The following is a 19,128-nucleotide window of genomic DNA, read 5'->3' as shown; positions in this document are numbered from 1 at the left end:
AGGGCAGGGTCGACCAATAAGAGCTGAGGAGACAGACGGGGGTTGGTCGACGGAACAGTCGTATTTGGAGCTTAAATGACCTCCAGCATGTAAGAACAGCTACAATGGAATGAATGAGGAAGTCAGTGGTACATAAAGGCTGTTGAAAAGAGACGTCTCGTGGCCACACATGACAGACATGCTCTTGTGTCCGCAGCCTAGAAGACTGGCACTTTGAGGCTCCCAAATATATAGAGCTACGGTGTCTCTCTATGGAAGTGTCTCTCTCTCTCTTGTCTTTTACTTTCTCTCTCTCTCTCTGTCCATCTCCAGACCCATCAGAGTTGAAGGCACCAGGACCATCAGACTGGAGTTTCTCGGAGGACCAGTCAGGAAAAGGAGCAGGTTTTCCTCAGGTGAACACCATTCTCACCAGCTTCATAGAAACAAACCTCTAGACGTCTGTTTTCCAGTCCTGCTTCTGGGGACCCACGGGTGTGCAGGGTTTAGTTCCAGCCCCGTACTAGCAGACCTGATTCAAGTCATTAATGGCTTGATGATGGATTGAGGTGTGTTGGTTCTAGACAGGAACAACTGCTTTAGGCTGCTTTATATGTTCCGTTGAGGTACGCCCTCCGTCTCTCTCCTCCATCATCTCTTCTTCAGCCCTGTTATTAATCTGTGCCCTCCGTCTCTCCTCCATCTCTTCTTCAGCCCTGTTATTAATCTGTGTCCTCCGTCTCTCCTCCATCATCATCTCTTCTTCAGCCCTGTTATTAATCTGTGTCCTCCGTCTCTCCTCCATCATCATCTCTTCTTCAGCCCTGTTATTAATCTGAGTCCTCCGTCTCTCCTCCATCATCTCTTCTTCATCCCTGTTATTAATCTGTGTCCTCCGTCTCTCCTCCATCATCATCTCTTCTTCAGCCCTGTTATTAATCTGTGTCCTCCGTCTCTCCTCCATCATCATCTCTTCTTCAGCCATGTTATTAATCTGAGTCCTCCGTCTCTCCTCCATCATCTCTTCTTCAGCCCTGTTATTAATCTGTGTCCTCCGTCTCTCCTCCATCATCTCTTCTTCAGCCCTGTTATTAATCTGTGTCCTCCGTCTCTCCTCCATCTCTTCTTCAGCCCTGTTATTAATCTGTGTCCTCCGTCTCTCCTCCATCATCATCTCTTCTTCTGCCCTGTTATTAATCTGCGTCCTCCGTCTCTCTCCTCCATCATCTCTTCTTCAGCCCTGTTATTAATCTGTGTCCTCCGTCTCTCTCCTCCATCATCTCTTCTTCAGCCCTGTTATTAATCTGTGTCCTCCGTCTCTCCTCCATCTCTTCTTCAGCCCTGTTATTAATCTGTGTCCTCCGTCTCTCCTCCATCTCTTCTTCTGCCCTGTTATTAATCTGTGTCCTCCGTCTCTCCCCCATCATCTCTTCTTCAGCCCTGTTATTAATCTGTGTCCTCCGTCTCTCCTCCATCTCTTCTTCAGCCCTGTTATTAATCTGTGTCCTCCGTCTCTCCTCCATCATCATCTCTTCTTCAGCCCTGTTATTAATCTGTGTCCTCCGTCTCTCTCCACAGGAGCAGAGGAGTACACAGGCACAGATAGCAGAGAGAGGTAGGTGGCTCATCTCTTCAGTGTTTAGGCTAAATGATTGGCTGCCCATGCTGCCTCTGATGGCTTGGGGGGGGGGGGGTCTCATTACCCAACATAAACCCTAGGATGCATCCCAAATGGAACCCTATTCCCTATACAGTGCATGGGCCCTGGTCCAAAGTAGTGCACTATGAAGGGGATAGAGTACCATTTGGGCCTCAGTCAGTCTCAGATGTGGTTTTGTCCCTCCCTCTCAGATGGGTGATTAGAAGAGCACAGGGGTTTGGCTGGGAAACATCACCCTGTTCTGATGTTCAGATGGGTGATTAGGAGAGAGCAGGGATTTGGCTGTAAAACATCACCCTGTTCTGATGTTCAGATGGGTGATTAGGAGAGTGCAGGGGTTTGGCTGTAAAACATCACCCTGTTCTGATGTTCAGATGGGTGATTAGGAGAGAGCAGGGATTTGGCTGTAAAACATCACTCTGTTCTGATGTTCAGATGGGTGATTAGGAGAGAGCAGGGGTTTGGCTGTAAAACATCACCCTGTTCTGATGTTCAGATGGGTGATTAGGAGAGAGCAGGGGTTTGGCTGTAAAACATCACCCTGTTCAGATGGGTGATTAGGAGAGAGCAGGGGTTTGGCTGTAAAACATCACTCTGTTCTGATGTTCAGATGGGTGATTAGGAGAGAGCAGGGGTTTGGCTGTAAAACATCACCCTGTTCTGATGTTCAGATGGGTGATTAGGAGAGCGCAGGGGTTTGGCTGTAAAACATCACCCTGTTCTGATGTTCAGATGGGTGATTAGGAGAGAGCAGGGGTTTGGCTGTAAAATATCACTCTGTTCTGATGTTCAGATGGGTGATTAGGAGAGAGCAGGGGTTTGGCTGTAAAACATCACCCTGTTCAGATGGGTGATTAGGAGAGAGCAGGGGTTTGGCTGTAAAACATCACTTTGTTCTGATGTTCAGATGGGTGATTAGGAGAGAGCAGGGGTTTGGCTGTAAAACATCACCCTGTTCTGATGTTCAGATGGGTGATTAGGAGAGAGCAGGGGTTTGGCTGTAAAACATCACTCTGTTCTGATGTTCAGATGGGTGATTAGGAGAGAGCAGGGGTTTGGCTGTAAAACATCACCCTGTTCTGATGTTCAGATTGGTGATTAGGAGAGAGCAGGGGTTTGGCTGTAAAACATCACTCTGTTCTGATGTTCAGATGGGTGATTAGGAGAGAGCAGGGGTTTGGCTGTAAAACATCACTCTGTTCTGATGTTCAGATAGGTGATTAGGAGAGAGCAGGGGTTTGGCTGTAAAACATCACCGTGTTCTGATGTTCAGATGGGTGATTAGGAAAGAGCAGGGGTTTGGCTGTAAAACATCACTCTGGTCTGATGTTCAGATGGGTGATTAGGAGAGAGCAGGGGTTTGGCTGTAAAACATCACTCTGTTCTGATGTTCAGATGGGTGATTAGGAGAGTGCAGGGGTTTGGCTGTAAAACATCACTCTGTTCTGATGTTCAGATGGGTGATTAGGAGAGAGCAGGGGTTTGGCTGTAAAACATCACCCTGTTCTGATGTTCAGATGGGTGATTAGGAGAGAGCAGGGGTTTGGCTGTAAAACATCACTCTGTTCTGATGTTCAGATGGGTGATTAGGAGAGAGCAGGGGTTTGGCTGTAAAACATCACTCTGTTCTGATGTTCAGATGGGTGATTAGGAGAGAGCAGGGGTTTGGCTGTAAAACATCACTCTGTTCTGATGTTCAGATAGGTGATTAGGAGAGAGCAGGGGTTTGGCTGTAAAACATCACCGTGTTCTGATGTTCAGATGGGTGATTAGGAAAGAGCAGGGGTTTGGCTGTAAAACATCACTCTGGTCTGATGTTCAGATGGGTGATTAGGAGAGAGCAGGGGTTTGGCTGTAAAACATCACTCTGTTCTGATGTTCAGATGGGTGATTAGGAGAGTGCAGGGGTTTGGCTGTAAAACATCACTCTGTTCTGATGTTCAGATGGGTGATTAGGAGAGAGCAGGGGTTTGGCTGTAAAACATCACCCTGTTCTGATGTTCAGATGGGTGATTAGGAGAGAGCAGGGGTTTGGCTGTAAAACATCACTCTGTTCTGATGTTCAGATGGGTGATTAGGAGAGAGCAGGGGTTTGGCTGTAAAACATCACCCTGTTCTGATGTTCAGATGGGTGATTAGGAGAGAGCAGGGGTTTGGCTGTAAAACATCACCCTGTTCTGATGTTCAGATGGGTGATTAGGAGAGAGCAGGGGTTTGGCTGTAAAACATCACCCTGTTCTGATGTTCAGATGGGTGATTAGGAGAGAGCAGGGGTTTGGCTGTAAAACATCACTCTGTTCTGATGTTCAGATGGGTGATTAGGAGAGAGCAGGGGTTTGGCTGTAAAACATCACCCTGTTCTGATGTTCAGATGGGTGATTAGGAGAGAGCAGGGGTTTGGCTGTAAAACATCACCATGTTCTGATGTTCAGATGGGTGATTAGGAGAGAGCAGGGGTTTGGCTGTAAAACATCACTCTGTTCTGATGTTCAGATGGGTGATTAGGAGAGAGCAGGGGTTTGGCTGTAAAACATCACTCTGTTCTGATGTTCAGATGGGTGATTAGGAGAGAGCAGGGGTTTGGCTGGGAAACATCACTCTGGTCTTATGTTCAGATGGGTGATTAGGAGAGAGCAGGGGTTTGGCTGTAAAACATCACCCTGTTCTGATGTTCAGATGGGTGATTAGGAGAGAGCAGGGGTTTGGCTGTAAAACATCACTCTGGTCTGATGTTCAGATGGGTGATTAGGAGAGAGCAGGGGTTTGGCTGTAAAACATCACTCTGTTCTGATGTTCAGATGGGTGATTAGGAGAGAGCAGGGGTTTGGCTGTAAAACATCACCCTGTTCTGATGTTCAGATGGGTGATTAGGAGAGAGCAGGGGTTTGGCTGTAAAACATCACCCTGTTCTGATGTTCAGATGGGTGATTAGGAGAGAGCAGGGGTTTGGCTGTAAAACATCACTCTGTTCTGATGTTCAGATGGGTGATTAGGAGAGAGCAGGGGTTTGGCTGTAAAACATCACCCTGTTCTGATGTTCAGATGGGTGATTAGGAGAGAGCAGGGGTTTGGCTGTAAAACATCACCCTGTTCTGATGTTCAGATGGGTGATTAGGAGAGAGCAGGGGTTTGGCTGTAAAACATCACTCTGTTCTGATGTTCAGATGGGTGATTAGGAGAGAGCAGGGGTTTGGCTGTAAAACATCACCCTGTTCTGATGTTCAGATGGGTGATTAGGAGAGAGCAGGGGTTTGGCTGTAAAACATCACCCTGTTCTGATGTTCAGATGGGTGATTAGGAGAGAGCAGGGGTTTGGCTGTAAAACATCACTCTGTTCTGATGTTCAGATGGGTGATTAGGAGAGAGCAGGGGTTTGGCTGTAAAACATCACTCTGTTCTGATGTTCAGATGGGTGATTAGGAGAGAGCAGGGGTTTGGCTGGGAAACATCACTCTGGTCTGATGTTCAGATGGGTGATTAGGAGAGAGCAGGGGTTTGGCTGTAAAACATCACCCTGTTCTGATGTTCAGATGGGTGATTAGGAGAGAGCAGGGGTTTGGCTGTAAAACATCACTCTGTTCTGATGTTCAGATGGGTGATTAGGAGAGAGCAGGGGTTTGGCTGTAAAACATCACCCTGTTCTGATGTTCAGATGGGTGATTAGGAGAGTGCAGGGGTTTGGCTGTAAAACATCACTCTGTTCTGATGTTCAGATGGGTGATTAGGAGAGAGCAGGGGTTTGGCTGTAAAACATCACTCTGGTCTGATGTTCAGATGGGTGATTAGGAGAGAGCAGGGGTTTGGCTGTAAAACATCACCCTGTTCTGATGTTCAGATGGGTGATTAGGAGAGAGCAGGGGTTTGGCTGTAAAACATCACCCTGTTCTGATGTTCAGATGGGTGATTAGGAGAGAGCAGGGGTTTGGCTGTAAAACATCACCCTGTTCTGATGTTCAGATGGGTGATTAGGAGAGAGCAGGGGTTTGGCTGTAAAACATCACTCTGTTCTGATGTTCAGATGGGTGATTAGGAGAGAGCAGGGGTTTGGCTGTAAAACATCACTTTGTTCTGATGTTCAGATGGGTGATTAGGAGAGAGCAGGGGTTTGGCTGTAAAACATCACCCTGTTCTGATGTTCAGATGGGTGATTAGGAGAGAGCAGGGGTTTGGCTGTAAAACATCACCCTGTTCTGATGTTCAGATGGGTGATTAGGAGAGAGCAGGGGTTTGGCTGTAAAACATCACTCTGTTCTGATGTTCAGATAGGTGATTAGGAGAGAGCAGGGGTTTGGCTGTAAAACATCACTCTGTTCTGATGTTCAGATGGGTGATTAGGAGAGAGCAGGGGTTTGGCTGTAAAACATCACTCTGTTCTGATGTTCAGATGGGTGATTAGGAGAGAGCAGGGGTTTGGCTGTAAAACATTACTCTGTTCTACACAGATCTCCATGAAAATTAATCATTGATGTCATTAAATGATCTAAAAGGTCTGGTCTGGAGTTCTGTCTGGTCTGGAGTTCTGTCTGGTCTGGAGTTCTGTCTGGTCTGGAGTTCTGTCTGGTCTGGAGTTCTGTCTGGTCTGGAGTTCTGTCTGGTCTGGAGTTCTGTCTGGTCTGGAGTTCTGTCTGGTCTGGAGTTCTGTCTGGTCTGGAGTTCTGTCTGGTCTGGAAGGAGTTCTGTCTGGTCTGGAAGGAGTTCTGTCTGGTCTGGAAGGAGTTTTGTCTGGTCTGGAAGGAGTTTTGTCTGGTCTGGAAGGAGTTTTGTCTGGTCTGGAAGGAGTTTTGTCTGGTCTGGAAGGAGTTTTGTCTGGTCTGGAAGGAGTTTTGTCTGGTCTGGAAGGAGTTTTGCCTGGTCTGGAAGGAGTTTTGTCTGGTCTGGAAGGAGTTTTGTCTGGTCTGGAAGGAGTTTTGTCTGGTCTGGAAGGAGTTTTGTCTGGTCTGGAAGGAGTTTTGTCTGGTCTGGAAGGAGTTTTGTCTGGTCTGGAAGGAGTTTTGTCTGGTCTGGAAGGAGTTTTGTCTGGTCTGGAAGGAGTTTTGTCTGGTCTGGAAGGAGTTTTGTCTGGTCTGGAAGGAGTTTTGTCTGGTCTGGAAGGAGTAAGGAGTTTTGTCTGGTCTGGAAGGAGTTTTGTCTGTCTGTCTGGTCTGGAGTTTTGTCTGTCTGTCTGGTCTGGAGTTTTGTCTGTCTGTCTGGTCTGGAGTTTTGTCTGTCTGTCTGGTCTGGAGTTTTGTCTGTCTGTCTGGTCTGGAGTTTTGTCTGTCTGTCTGGTCTGGAGTTTTGTCTGTCTGTCTGGTCTGGAGTTCTGTCTGGTCTGGAAGGAGTTTTGTCAGGTCTGGAGTCGGAAGCAGAGAGGCAGTCTGTCTGCGTAACCTAATTACCAATGTAGTATTCATCTGACACTTCTCCAAGCTTATCTTTTAGCCTGCTTGGTTTTATTAGGTTTCCTAGTTAGTCTGCTGGAGGTGTACACTGTTCCACAAATGACCCTGAAATGATAAGACTGTAGGCATTTATTAAAGGAACAGCTGTGTGTGTGTGCTACGGTGTGTGTTACTGCGTGATAGGGAAACCTGACACTGTGTGTGTGTGGTACTGCGTGACAGAGAAACCTGACACTGTGTGTGTTTGTCCTAGAACCGTCAGGAGAGAGGAGTAAGAAGATTTCAGATGCAGCAGGAGTGGAAACATCACCTGCCAACATCACAGTAGCAGACAGCACAGCAGAGAGCAAGGCTTCCTCAGAGATGGGTGAGTGAGAGGAGGAGGAGGAGGAGAAGGAGGGAAAGTGATAGTAAATATGGTCATGTTGTGTCTATAGTTGTTTACTATAACTAGGGCCCTGAGTTGTTCCTGACCAGGAAAACGCTGGTTTCTAGTCATAACATATAACCACAACCAAGAACCTGAGTTGTTCCTGACCAGGAAAACGCTGGTTTCTAGTCATAACATATAACCACAACCAAGAACCTGAGTTGTTCCTGACCAGGAAAACGCTGGTTTCTAGTCATAACATATAACCACAACCAAGAACCTGAGTTGTTCCTGACCAGGAAAACGCTGGTTTCTAGTCATAACATATAACCACAACCAAGAACCTGAGTTGTTCCTGACCAGGAAAACGCTGGTTTCTAGTCATAACATATAACCACAACCAAGAACCTGAGTTGTTCCTGACCAGGAAAACGCTGGTTTCTAGTCATAACATATAACCACAACCAAGAACCTGAGTTGTTCCTGACCAGGAAAACGCTGGTTTCTAGTCATAACATATAACCACAACCAAGAACCTGAGTTGTTCCTGACCAGGAAAACGCTGGTTTCTAGTCATAACATATAACCACAGCCAAGAACCTGAGTTGTTCCTGACCAGGAAAACGCTGGTTTCTAGTCATAACATATAACCACAACCAAGAACCTGAGTTGTTCCTGACCAGGAAAACGCTGGTTTCTAGTCATAACATATAACCACAACCAAGAACCTGAGTTGTTCCTGACCAGGAAAACGCTGGTTTCTAGTCATAACATATAACCACAACCAAGAACCTGAGTTGTTCCTGACCAGGAAAACGCTGGTTTCTAGTCATAACATATAACCACAACCAAGAACCTGAGTTGTTCCTGACCAGGAAAACGCTGGTTTCTAGTCATAACATATAACCACAGCCAAGAACCTGAGTTGTTCCTGACCAGGAAAACGCTGGTTTCTAGTCATAACATATAACCACAGCCAAGAAGCAGATTGTTTCCTGGTCAGGTGACGTGGGCCTGAAAGTCCCAAACGCTTTAATCACAACACTGTTCTTCTCTTGTCTTCCAGGATACGGTAACCGCTGCACACAACCCAAAGGCCCCAGGGACCCCCCTACACAGTGGACATGATCATGGCTTCTACCTATAGCCCCCTTCACTGCCCTCTTCCACCCTCCAAATCCTCCTTGATCTTCACTTTGTCTCTTACAAGGGCCACTGTGTATGAAGGAGATGACTGGGTGCTGTCCCATCCTTGGACACTGACACCTTTTCCTAACTAATAGGGCAGATGTGAAATGGCACCCTATTCCCTATATAGTGCACTGTGTATTTGGCCAGAGTCTTGTACATGTAGGTAACAGGGTGCCATTTGAGACTAAGCCTAAAACACAATCTGCAAAGCAATTTAGATAATCTACCCAGGATGCAACGGTACATCTTTCTGCTGTACTTGTGCCAGTTGCCAGGGCCTGTCTGTGTGCTGGTGCTATTAAGTGTTTCCCGAATGGGACTCCATTCCCTATATAGTGCACTACTTTTGACCAGGGACCATAGGGCTCTGGTCAAAAGTAGTGCACTACTTAGGGAATAGTGTGTCATTTGGGATGTACAATTATCTTATCTCCTTCTCTGCTGGGACCATACAAACCTGCCTTATTCCCTTTTGGGGGCAAATCCTAACTTCCACTTAAGTTGAATTTTCACTTAGTCATGAAGATGTGAATGGGAGAGAATTTGTCTTAAGTGCAAGTGAGGATTTGACTCTTAGTCCGAAACAATCCGTCACATTTGGATCCCGATTCATCTTTTGGTTTAGTTTTCTATTCCAGAAAAATACTTGACTTTCGTATCTTCTGTACTTTTAGACTTGTATTAAGACATTACAGAAGAAGACGTGTATCACTAGGGACAGAGGACTACTGTTATATTATTTTGATTCATTTTTTTGTGCTAACTTCTCGATAGCTATATATGCATTGTTTTCTACATGTACAGGGCAACTAGGTATATAATATTTAATGTGCTCTCTCTAAATATTCGTATTAACAGAAGATGTAACTAGTCTGTCCATGACACCCCTCCCTCTCCCCAATGTTCCTCCTACTGTAAATGTTTTGCCCTCTTGTTCTAGCAAATATTGCAGGGTTTTGTTCTAATGACGTGTAAAGGTTTTGAATCAGCTGGACCTGGCATAGCGCCGTCCTCTTGCTGAGATGGCAAACGGGCTCAAGATTGTGTAATAATAATCGCTCTTTTTGTAAATTCTATTCTAAAGGATATTTTTGTATATGCTGTTTCTCCTCTCTTCAGTTTCTGCCCTACTACAACAGGGACAGTCCACTCCAGTCCGGGAGGACTGCAAGTCTCCTGGGTCGCTTTCTCTCTCGCTCCTTCTAATCAGACTAATTAAAACCCGGTGATGACATCGCCAGATGATTAGACTCTCTGGCCAATCAGAGACATGATTCAATCAATCAATGGACTAAACCAGGAGTACTTTGGCATTCCAGGCCTGGAGTTGAATTCCCTTGGACCCTAACTGCTACCACTAGCATTTGTTTTGGAGCCCGCCTGTGCCTTTCGGAGAGTGCTGCCCCCCCCCCCCCCCCCCCCCTCTCCCATCATCAGCAGCAGCAGCTGGAGCACGTGTAGCGACATGCTCAGCCGTGTTGGTTGGTCCACTCCTCTTAGAGACTGCTTGCATCCCAAATGGCACCATATTCCCTATATAGTCCACTACTTTTGAACAGACCAGACTCTGGTCAAAAGTAGTGCACTATGTAGGGAATAGGGCCCTATGGGGGCTCTGGTTAAAAGTAGTGCACTATATAGGGAACATGGTGCCTTTTTGGGTCACAGACCCTCTCTGACACCCCTCCTCCTCCCACACAACACAGACCTGTTTGTATGTTGCAGAAATCAATGGACCCGTCAGTAAAGACTAAAGACATCAAGTAGAACATGCTTCCTTGTTTTCCTACACTGTTTTTAAAGTCTCTAGAGGGGCTGGGGGAGTAGCGCTGGGGCTTCCTGTGTGTGTGTGGGGATTCTCTCCCTCTCTCTGTGTGTGGGGATTCTCTCCCTCTCTCTGTGTGTGTGTGGGGATTCTCTCTCTGTGGGTATGTGGATTCTCTCTCTCTCTGTGTGTGGGGATTCTCTCTCTCTCTGTGTGTGGGGATTCTCTCTCTCTGTGGGTATGTGGATTCTCTCTCTCTCTGTGTGTGGGGATTCTCTCTCTGTGTGTGGGGATTCTCTCTCTCTCTGTGTGTGGGGATTCTCTCTCTGTGTGTGTGGGGATTCTCTCTCTCTGTGTGTGTGGGGATTCTCTCTGTGGGTATGTGGATTCTCTCTCTCTGTGTGTGTGGGGATTCTCTCTGTGGGTATGTGGATTCTCTCTCTGTGTGTGTGTGTATTCTCTCTCTCTGTGTGTGGATTCTCTCTCTCTGTGGGTGTGGGGATTCTCTCTCTCTGTGTGGGTGTGTGTGTGTGGGGGGGAATTCTGTGTGTGTGTTGTTAAACTCCCTGCCCCTGGGGGGAGGGGAGGTGGATGAGGACGTGGAGTCCTCCTCCCTAGTGATCAAACATGAGCTTTATGATCGACTGAGACCATAAAGAACAAACCACACAGACACATACAGGCCTAGTGTATGTGAGACTGACTGCAACCCAGAGGAATGAGAGACACCGTGTGTGGGGGGGAATTCTGTGTGTGTGTGTGTGTGTGATCATGCTGTAGGTGTCCAGAGGGATGAGTACATTCACTAACTTGGGACTTGGCAGGAAGTGAGCTCAGCTAGAGTTCTCCATCAACCTGGGGTTTTACACACACACCACACACACCACACACACACACACACACACACACGGTTCCATATAAGGTCCACTTCCACCTGGGTTTTATCCTTCATCTGTTCTAATGTGACACATTTTCTCACTGTAGGTTGGCACATATGATGCATGACACACACTTCAATTGGACGGGTTTAGTATGTTTTCAATGAAATGAGTTCCCACACACCTGGGGGTTTCCACCGCATGTTTGACACACTTCCTCCCTGTGACTGCAGGAGGAGTTATTGATGAGGCTTGTCACACTGACACACACTTCCTCCCTGTGACTGCAGGAGGAGTTATTAATGAGGCTTGTCACACTGACACACACTTCCTCCCTGTGACTACAGGTGGAGGAGTTATTGATGAGGCTTGTCATACTGACACACACTTCCTCCCTGTGACTGCAGGAGGAGTTATTGATGAGGCTTGTCACACTGACACACACTTCCTCCCTGTGACTACAGGTGGAGGAGTTATTGATGAGGCTTGTCATACTGACACACACTTCCTCCCTGTGACTGCAGGAGGAGTTATTGATGAGGCTTGTCACACTGACACACACTTCCTCCCTGTGACTGCAGGAGGAGTTATTAATGAGGCTTGTCACACTGACACACACTTCCTCCCTGTGACTACAGGTGGAGTTATTGATGAGGCTTGTCACACTGACACACACTTCCTCCCTGTGACTGCAGGAGGAGTTATTGATGAGGCTTGTCACACTGACACACACTTCCTCCCTGTGACTGCAGGAGGAGTTATTAATGAGGCTTGTCACACTGACACACACTTCCTCCCTGTGACTGACACACACTTCCTCCCTGTGACTGACACACACTTCCTCCCTGTGACTGCAGGAGGAGTTATTGATGAGGCTTGTCACACTGACACACACTTCCTCCCTGTGACTACAGGTGGAGTTATTAATGAGGCTTGTCACACTGACACACACTTCCTCCCTGTGACTGACACACACTTCCTCCCTGTGACTGACACACACTTCCTCCCTGTGACTGCAGGAGGAGTTATTGATGAGGCTTGTCACACTGACACACACTTCCTCCCTGTGACTACAGGTGGAGGAGTTATTGATGAGGCTTGTCACACTGACACACACTTCCTCCCTGTGACTACAGGTGGAGTTATTAATGAGGCTTGTCACACAGACACCAACATACACTTCCTCCCTGTGACTGACACACACTTCCTCCCTGTGACTACAGGTGGAGTTATTAATGAGGCTTGTCATACAGACACACATTTCCTCCCTGTGACTGACACACACTTCCTCCCTGTGACTACAGGTGGATGAGTTATTGATGAGGCTTGTCATACTGACACCGACACACACTTCCTCCCTGTGACTACAGGTGGATGAGTTATTGATGAGGCTTGTCATACTGACACCGACACACACTTCCTCCCTGTGACTACAGGTGGAGTTATTGATGAGGCTTGTCATACTGACACCGACACACACTTCCTCCCTGTGACTACAGGTGGATGAGTTATTGATGAGGCTTGTCATACTGACACCGACACACACTTCCTCCCTGTGACTACAGGTGGATGAGTTATTGATGAGGCTTGTCATACTGACACCGACACACACTTCCTCCCTGTGACTACAGGTGGATGAGTTATTGATGAGGCTTGTCACACAGACACCGACACACACTTCCTCCCTGTGACTACAGGTGGATGAGTTATTGATGAGGCTTGTCACACAGACACCGACACACACTTCCTCCCTGTGACTACAGGTGGATGAGTTATTGATGAGGCTTGTCATACAGACACCGACACACACTTCCTCCCTGTGACTACAGGTGGATGAGTTATTGATGAGGCTTGTCATACTGACACCGACACACACTTCCTCCCTGTGACTACAGGTGGATGAGTTATTGATGAGGCTTGTCATACTGACACCGACACACACTTCCTCCCTGTGACTACAGGTGGATGAGTTATTGATGAGGCTTGTCATACTGACACCGACACACACTTCCTCCCTGTGACTACAGGTGGAGTTATTGATGAGGCTTGTCACACTGACACCGACACACACTTCCTCCCTGTGACTACAGGTGGAGTTATTGATGAGGCTTGTCATACTGACACCGACACACACTTCCTCCCTGTGACTACAGGTGGATGAGTTATTGATGAGGCTTGTCATACTGACACCGACACACACTTCCTCCCTGTGACTACAGGTGGATGAGTTATTGATGAGGCTTGTCATACTGACACCGACACACACTTCCTCCCTGTGACTACAGGTGGATGAGTTATTGATGAGGCTTGTCATACTGACACCGACACACACTTCCTCCCTGTGACTACAGGTGGATGAGTTATTGATGAGGCTTGTCATACTGACACCGACACACACTTCTATGGGGGGCAGGTTTCTGGTATGTTTTGGGCTCACGTGTTCCAATTACATTACCTACACGTTTCATTTCCGAAGCTACTGGTCCCATTGAGGAAGCTACTGGTCCCATTGAGGAAGCTACTGGTCCCATTGAGGAAGCTCGGTTTAATGAATAAAGATCTACACCTGGGATGAATTGTGTCCTGGCCAACACTCTTCTTCACTCATCTGGCTCAGGTCCTGGACTAGTCTCTCAGATAATTATTGAGAAAGCGGAGCTGTGCATTGATTTATTAATAAGTGTACCTAGTGGTGGTGGTGCATCCTTCAACATGATCTGGTGAGAATAACACAGTTGGGAAGTGCTTTGTGGCTTAATGATACAGACACACACACACACACACACGGTGTACAGTACAGTATCTTTAGCTACATAGCTAATCAAAATATCAGTTTGCATCTATTGATTAACCTCATCTTGAATACCAACATATAGTGAGCTATATGCAGTAGCCTTGGTTTGTTCCAATACACTTCAGATGACTGGCAGTGGTAGAATGGTCCAAGCAGCTGTTGTATGTAGCCTATGTTGTTCATGGTGTGCCAACTCCTCCCTATTGCTTGGGCAATGAAGATGGATTCCTATTTAATGCCAGAGTAGTGTTTCTGTTTCCAAAGAGAAGACGGATGTTGCAGACATGACTGACCGTAACAGCATCCACTTGTGTCTACTTCAGTGCCTGGTTACCACACAGTCTGTCTGCGCTGCTCCGCTTCAGTTTGAACTCTGGTTCTACAACTCGTACGTCTTAAACAGAACATAAACCGTACAGACATATATTTCACCCTGACATGCTGAACTCAAGGCCGCATATCTCTGTGATCAGGGTATCCTGTGTATATATATATATATTGCAATGGACCGATGCAGCAATGTCTTGACTGCCACTGACTGCAATCGCACATGATTTCAGAGAAGCTGATTGGTGAGAAGTGATTCAGAACACGGAGGGCCGGTATTATCTCCGAGTATTCTATTCGTCTGTTTCAATGTTCTATGTTCTCCCGCTCTGTGGTTGAACTGGCGTTGGTGTCAACAGAAAAGGGGACTAATGCAAGGACATTTTTATTCTGCATCAGTGGCATAACATGACTTGGTTTACCTTGAAATAATTGCGAAGGGACTTCCTGGCTGGTCTGAGATATTCTATCGTAGGCTGTTTTTAGATTGCTAACGCACGCCACGGACAGATTTAAAGCACAAATGGGATTATGTAATACTAGTGCGTGGCTTGCTGTTCTGGACTGTCATCTCTCACTATCTGTCTGTTGCTCTGAGGGGCAAGGGGGAGGACTTGTACTGTTTTCAGAATGAGTATTGAGCAAACGCTCTGGTTTCCTGTCAACTCATGAGAAAATAAATGGCCTCAGCAAACCTGCATGGGGCTGATTAAGGTCATCTATGATTGACCATGTAACCATGGTGAAAACCTAGTTACATGGTAACCATCCAATAAGGTCACTGAACACGACCTCTCAAAGTAGGCATTTCACACATTAGTAGATACTTTAAAACATTGTAATGACGATGTAGTATGACCATGAATGGCTTCATGATGCGCACATGTCCTTGATCGTCCAGTAAGGTCACTGAACAACATTCTATCCGTGTATACTTCATAACATTGTAATTGCATGTAGCATTGGGGCCATCTGGGTCTCTTTTAACATATGTTTTATAATCACAAAGACTAACCTGGATAAATCAAGGTAAAACATTTTCTACTCATAATTTGCTCTGAGAGCACTTACAGAGAAATACTCAACAATGAACACATCGAGAGAATCGTCAAACAGCAATTTTCCTCCCTCTCTGTGAACAGTTGGCACCTGTAAACGGCAGACAGCAGGTGAGCCTGTGTCGTGGCCAGCAGCACTAAATAGACCCTCAATCATCACCTGGAGTTTGTCAATAGATAAACGCATTTATAAACCCCCACATTACAGCATTCACACAGAGACAGCTGGTGGTTCTGCACAGTAGCTTACTAAAACGGTATCTGTGGCTGTAACAGATGGGATTTTATTGTAATGGAAAAATGCAGTCAGATCTCTCTTAGGAGAGGGGTCTTCTGACCTCAATGGGACTTCAACTGTTAAATAAAAGACTGTCTGAGCAGAAGGTAAGGTTGTTCCGAGCCCAAGTTGCAGGTTTATCCGACCCAAGGATGTACTGTTTTATATCTTTGATCTCATTGGAAGTCCACCTCAGTGAATAGGTCTGGCTAGGCCTATAGGAGCACGTCTTTCTGTCTCAGTGAGTGCACCACTAGACAGCCACTCCTGTCCCCCCATCTCTCTCTCCACATGAGTGCACCAGTGAGAAGTGTGTCAGCCAAAGCTAAGCCCCAGGGCCAGCCAGGGTTGAAGTGGTGCTCTGCTCTGCTCTCTCTCTCTCTCTGCCCAGGCCATTTGCCATCCACCCAGGCTGGGTCACACACATACACAACCTTATTGGCCCAACACTCTTAACCCTGGCCCGGCCCGGCCCAACGCTCTTAACCCTGGCCCAACGCTCTTAACCCTGGCCCAACGCTCTGAACCCTGGACCAACGCTCTGAACCCTGGACCAACGCTCTGAACCCTGGACCAACGCTCTGAACCCTGGCCCAACGCTCTGAACCCTGGCCCAACGCTCTGAACCCTGGCCCAACGCTCTGAACCCTGGCCCAACGCTCTGAACCCTGGCCCAACGCTCTGAACCCTGGCCCAACGCTCTGAACCCTGGCCCAACGCTCTGAACCCTGGCCCAACGCTCTGAACCCTGGCCCAACGCTCTGAACCCTGGCCCAACGCTCTGAACCCTGGCCCAACGCTCTGAACCCTGGCCCAACGCTCTTAACCCTGGCCCAACGCTCTGAACCCTGGCCCAACGCTCTGAACCCTGGCCCAACGCTCTGAACCCTGGCCCAACGCTCTGAACCCTGGCCCAACGCTCTGAACCCTGGCCCAACGCTCTGAACCCTGGCCCAACGCTCTGAACCCTGGCCCAACGCTCTTAACCCTGGCCCAACGCTCTGAACCCTGGCCCAACGCTCTGAACCCTGGCCCAACGCTCTGAACCCTGGCCCAACGCTCTGAACCCTGGCCCAACGCTCTGAACCCTGGCCCAACGCTCTTAACCCTGGCCCAACGCTCTTAACCCTGGCCCAACGCTCTTAACCCTGGCCCAACGCTCTGAACCCTGGCCCAACGCTCTGAACCCTGGCCCAACGCTCTGAACCCTGGCCCAACGCTCTGAACCCTGGCCCAACGCTCTGAACCCTGGCCCAACGCTCTGAACCCTGGCCCAACGCTCTGAACCCTGGCCCAACGCTCTGAACCCTGGCCCAACGCTCTGAACCCTGGCCCAACGCTCTTAACCCTGGCCCAACGCTCTGAACCCTGGCCCAACGCTCTGAACCCTGGCCCAACGCTCTGAACCCTGGCCCAACGCTCTGAACCCTGGCCCAACGCTCTGAACCCTGGCCCAACGCTCTGAACCCTGGCCCAACGCTCTGAACCCTGGCCCAACGCTCTTAACCCTGGCCCACCTGCCGCAGGTCAAAGGACCAGATGGTCACACGATGTCGGAAGGATCAAGCGCAAGTACCAGAACACTTTCCTTGTACATTGCACAAAACTTGGCACATTGATTGTGAAAGCCTAATGGGCTATTAATTTATTAAACTGAACCTCAGTTTTAATATATTTATTAATAGATTTTAGAGGAGCCTATAATATATTTATTTTTGGTATTAAATCAGACACTAATAAAGGGGTCCCTATAAACAGATGTAAATAAATGACCTTAGGTTAGCTAATGTTGTAATGTTATGAAGCGTAATGTCATAATGTGTTGTAAATAATGAGAAGGGCTTTATGTATCCTCTACACAGAGTTAAGAGTGTTCTGCGGACTGTTTCCCGCGTAATGTGTCCCATTTCTCCTCACACCAATCATTATACTCCAGACACCACCTCCAACCTGGCCTGCCTGTCAGTTAGTCACCAGACTCCGCCCCTCTATGCCTGCCTAGCACAAACAGCGGTCGGGAGAGTAAATACAGAGAGCCCCAAGATGGCGGAGTCACTGAGCTTCATTCACTTTGGTGCAGCGACCAAAAGCCCGCTCGTCAAATCTAAAGAACCGAAACTAGCGTCGGACACCCGGCCGCAGTCTTCCCGGGACATTCACCCGCCGCCGCCCAAGCGAGTCCGAAACGACGAGAAGAGCCTTAAACCTAAGAAACTAAATGGGGAAGGAGGTGCAGGGGGAGGTGGCGGCGCAGTGGAGAAGCAGCACCAGAAGCAGAGTTCAGGCAACCCGACAACATGGAGCTTCAGCCCCGTCAAGGCGAGCAGCAACCCCTCGGCGCCCCTCCAGCCTCCCATTCACACAGTGTTCAAGCAGAGCGCTTTCCTCGCCTCCCATACCAAACCACCATCCAAAAAGCCCAAGGAAAAACGAGAGAAAGAGAAGGATTTCAAGGAAAAGAAGAAAGATAAACCAATCCATGGTACTCCTGGAAATATTAGCAGCAGTCTGAGTAACGTCACTACTGTAATGAAGAAGGAGAACGGGGAGATGAAGTTGTTGCTAAAAGGTATTATATATGAATGCGCAGTTTTCCACACTAAACGGCTGGCTGGATATAACGTTACATGAATAGAACGTGTTACACTGCATGTTATTGTCCATAGAAAGACAACGTCAGTGTCCATTAACCACTTAGCTTTTCAGTGCTAGTGGCTGTCGCTCTTCAGGACTATGAAGCATGTGGGGCCGACAGTGTGCGCTGTGCAGTATGACAATGTGTCCAGTCCAGAACTGCGTCTGTTATCGCGTCTTAATTCCAAATAGTTGTGGTGTTATTTTGGAAAGGACCGTTTACATTTCTAATTCTAGCCACGATTGTACACATAAGGACATTTTTTTTTACGGTGAAATAAATAAAAAAAATGGTCCGAGTTTCGCTGTTGTTCTCGCTTGGTTGGCTAATGGCTGCGGATTTACCCGCTCTTGAACCTGCATAGAAAATGCCCGTTCGAACGTTACAAAGTATCGAGCGTTCTTCTGAAAACTGCTACATAGCGTTCCACCGATGTCAGGCCACGGTTGGAAACATTATTGCACATTTTACAAACCACGCGTTTTTAGTTCAATTCAAACGGGAAATACAATTGATCAACCAGAGCGGAACAAATTGACGTGGTTGTATAAACAAACAACTGTAAGATCAGCATTACGCTCTGGGAGAACGTTAGAGACGTGTTGGCGAAACATTGACCGATCGTTAGGCCTACACATAAGTGGGGTTTTAATTGTAACGGGTGGTTTTAAGACAGTGTTCAAATGACGGTTTATTAAACCATCGGCAGCCATCCACTGTTGTTTTTGTATCACCACCACGCCCCCCAAATAACACCAGAGCAGCGAGCGAGGCAGTGGAGTCAGGGAACAGCTATCTCTACCTCTGAATATTATT

The 19,128-nt window shown here is 47.6% G+C and overlaps 1 protein-coding gene across 5 annotated transcripts in view; it reads left to right on the top strand.

Annotated features, from left to right (window-relative positions):
* LOC110518048 overlaps nucleotides 1–19,128 on the top strand; it is a 182,617-nt gene that overhangs the window by 71,081 nt on the left and 92,408 nt on the right. For 4 of the 5 annotated variants that reach the window (XM_036956855.1, XM_036956857.1, XM_036956854.1 and 1 more), the window contains 4 exons: nucleotides 313–395; nucleotides 1,558–1,594; nucleotides 7,271–7,384; nucleotides 8,454–8,459. In XM_036956855.1, coding sequence (XP_036812750.1) covers nucleotides 313–395; nucleotides 1,558–1,594; nucleotides 7,271–7,384; nucleotides 8,454–8,459 — 240 coding nt within the window. Of the gene's footprint in view, nucleotides 1–306; nucleotides 396–1,557; nucleotides 1,595–7,270; nucleotides 7,385–8,453; nucleotides 8,460–19,128 lie in introns of all 5 variants that reach the window. The other variant, XM_036956856.1, reaches the window with a different exon arrangement.

This window comes from Oncorhynchus mykiss, chromosome 21, assembly GCF_013265735.2.
Source record: "Oncorhynchus mykiss isolate Arlee chromosome 21, USDA_OmykA_1.1, whole genome shotgun sequence".
In the NCBI taxonomy this organism is placed as follows: Eukaryota; Metazoa; Chordata; class Actinopteri; order Salmoniformes; family Salmonidae; genus Oncorhynchus; species Oncorhynchus mykiss.
The sequence above is the reverse complement of the archived record's forward strand: the minus strand, read 5'-3'. Positions and strand labels throughout refer to the sequence as shown.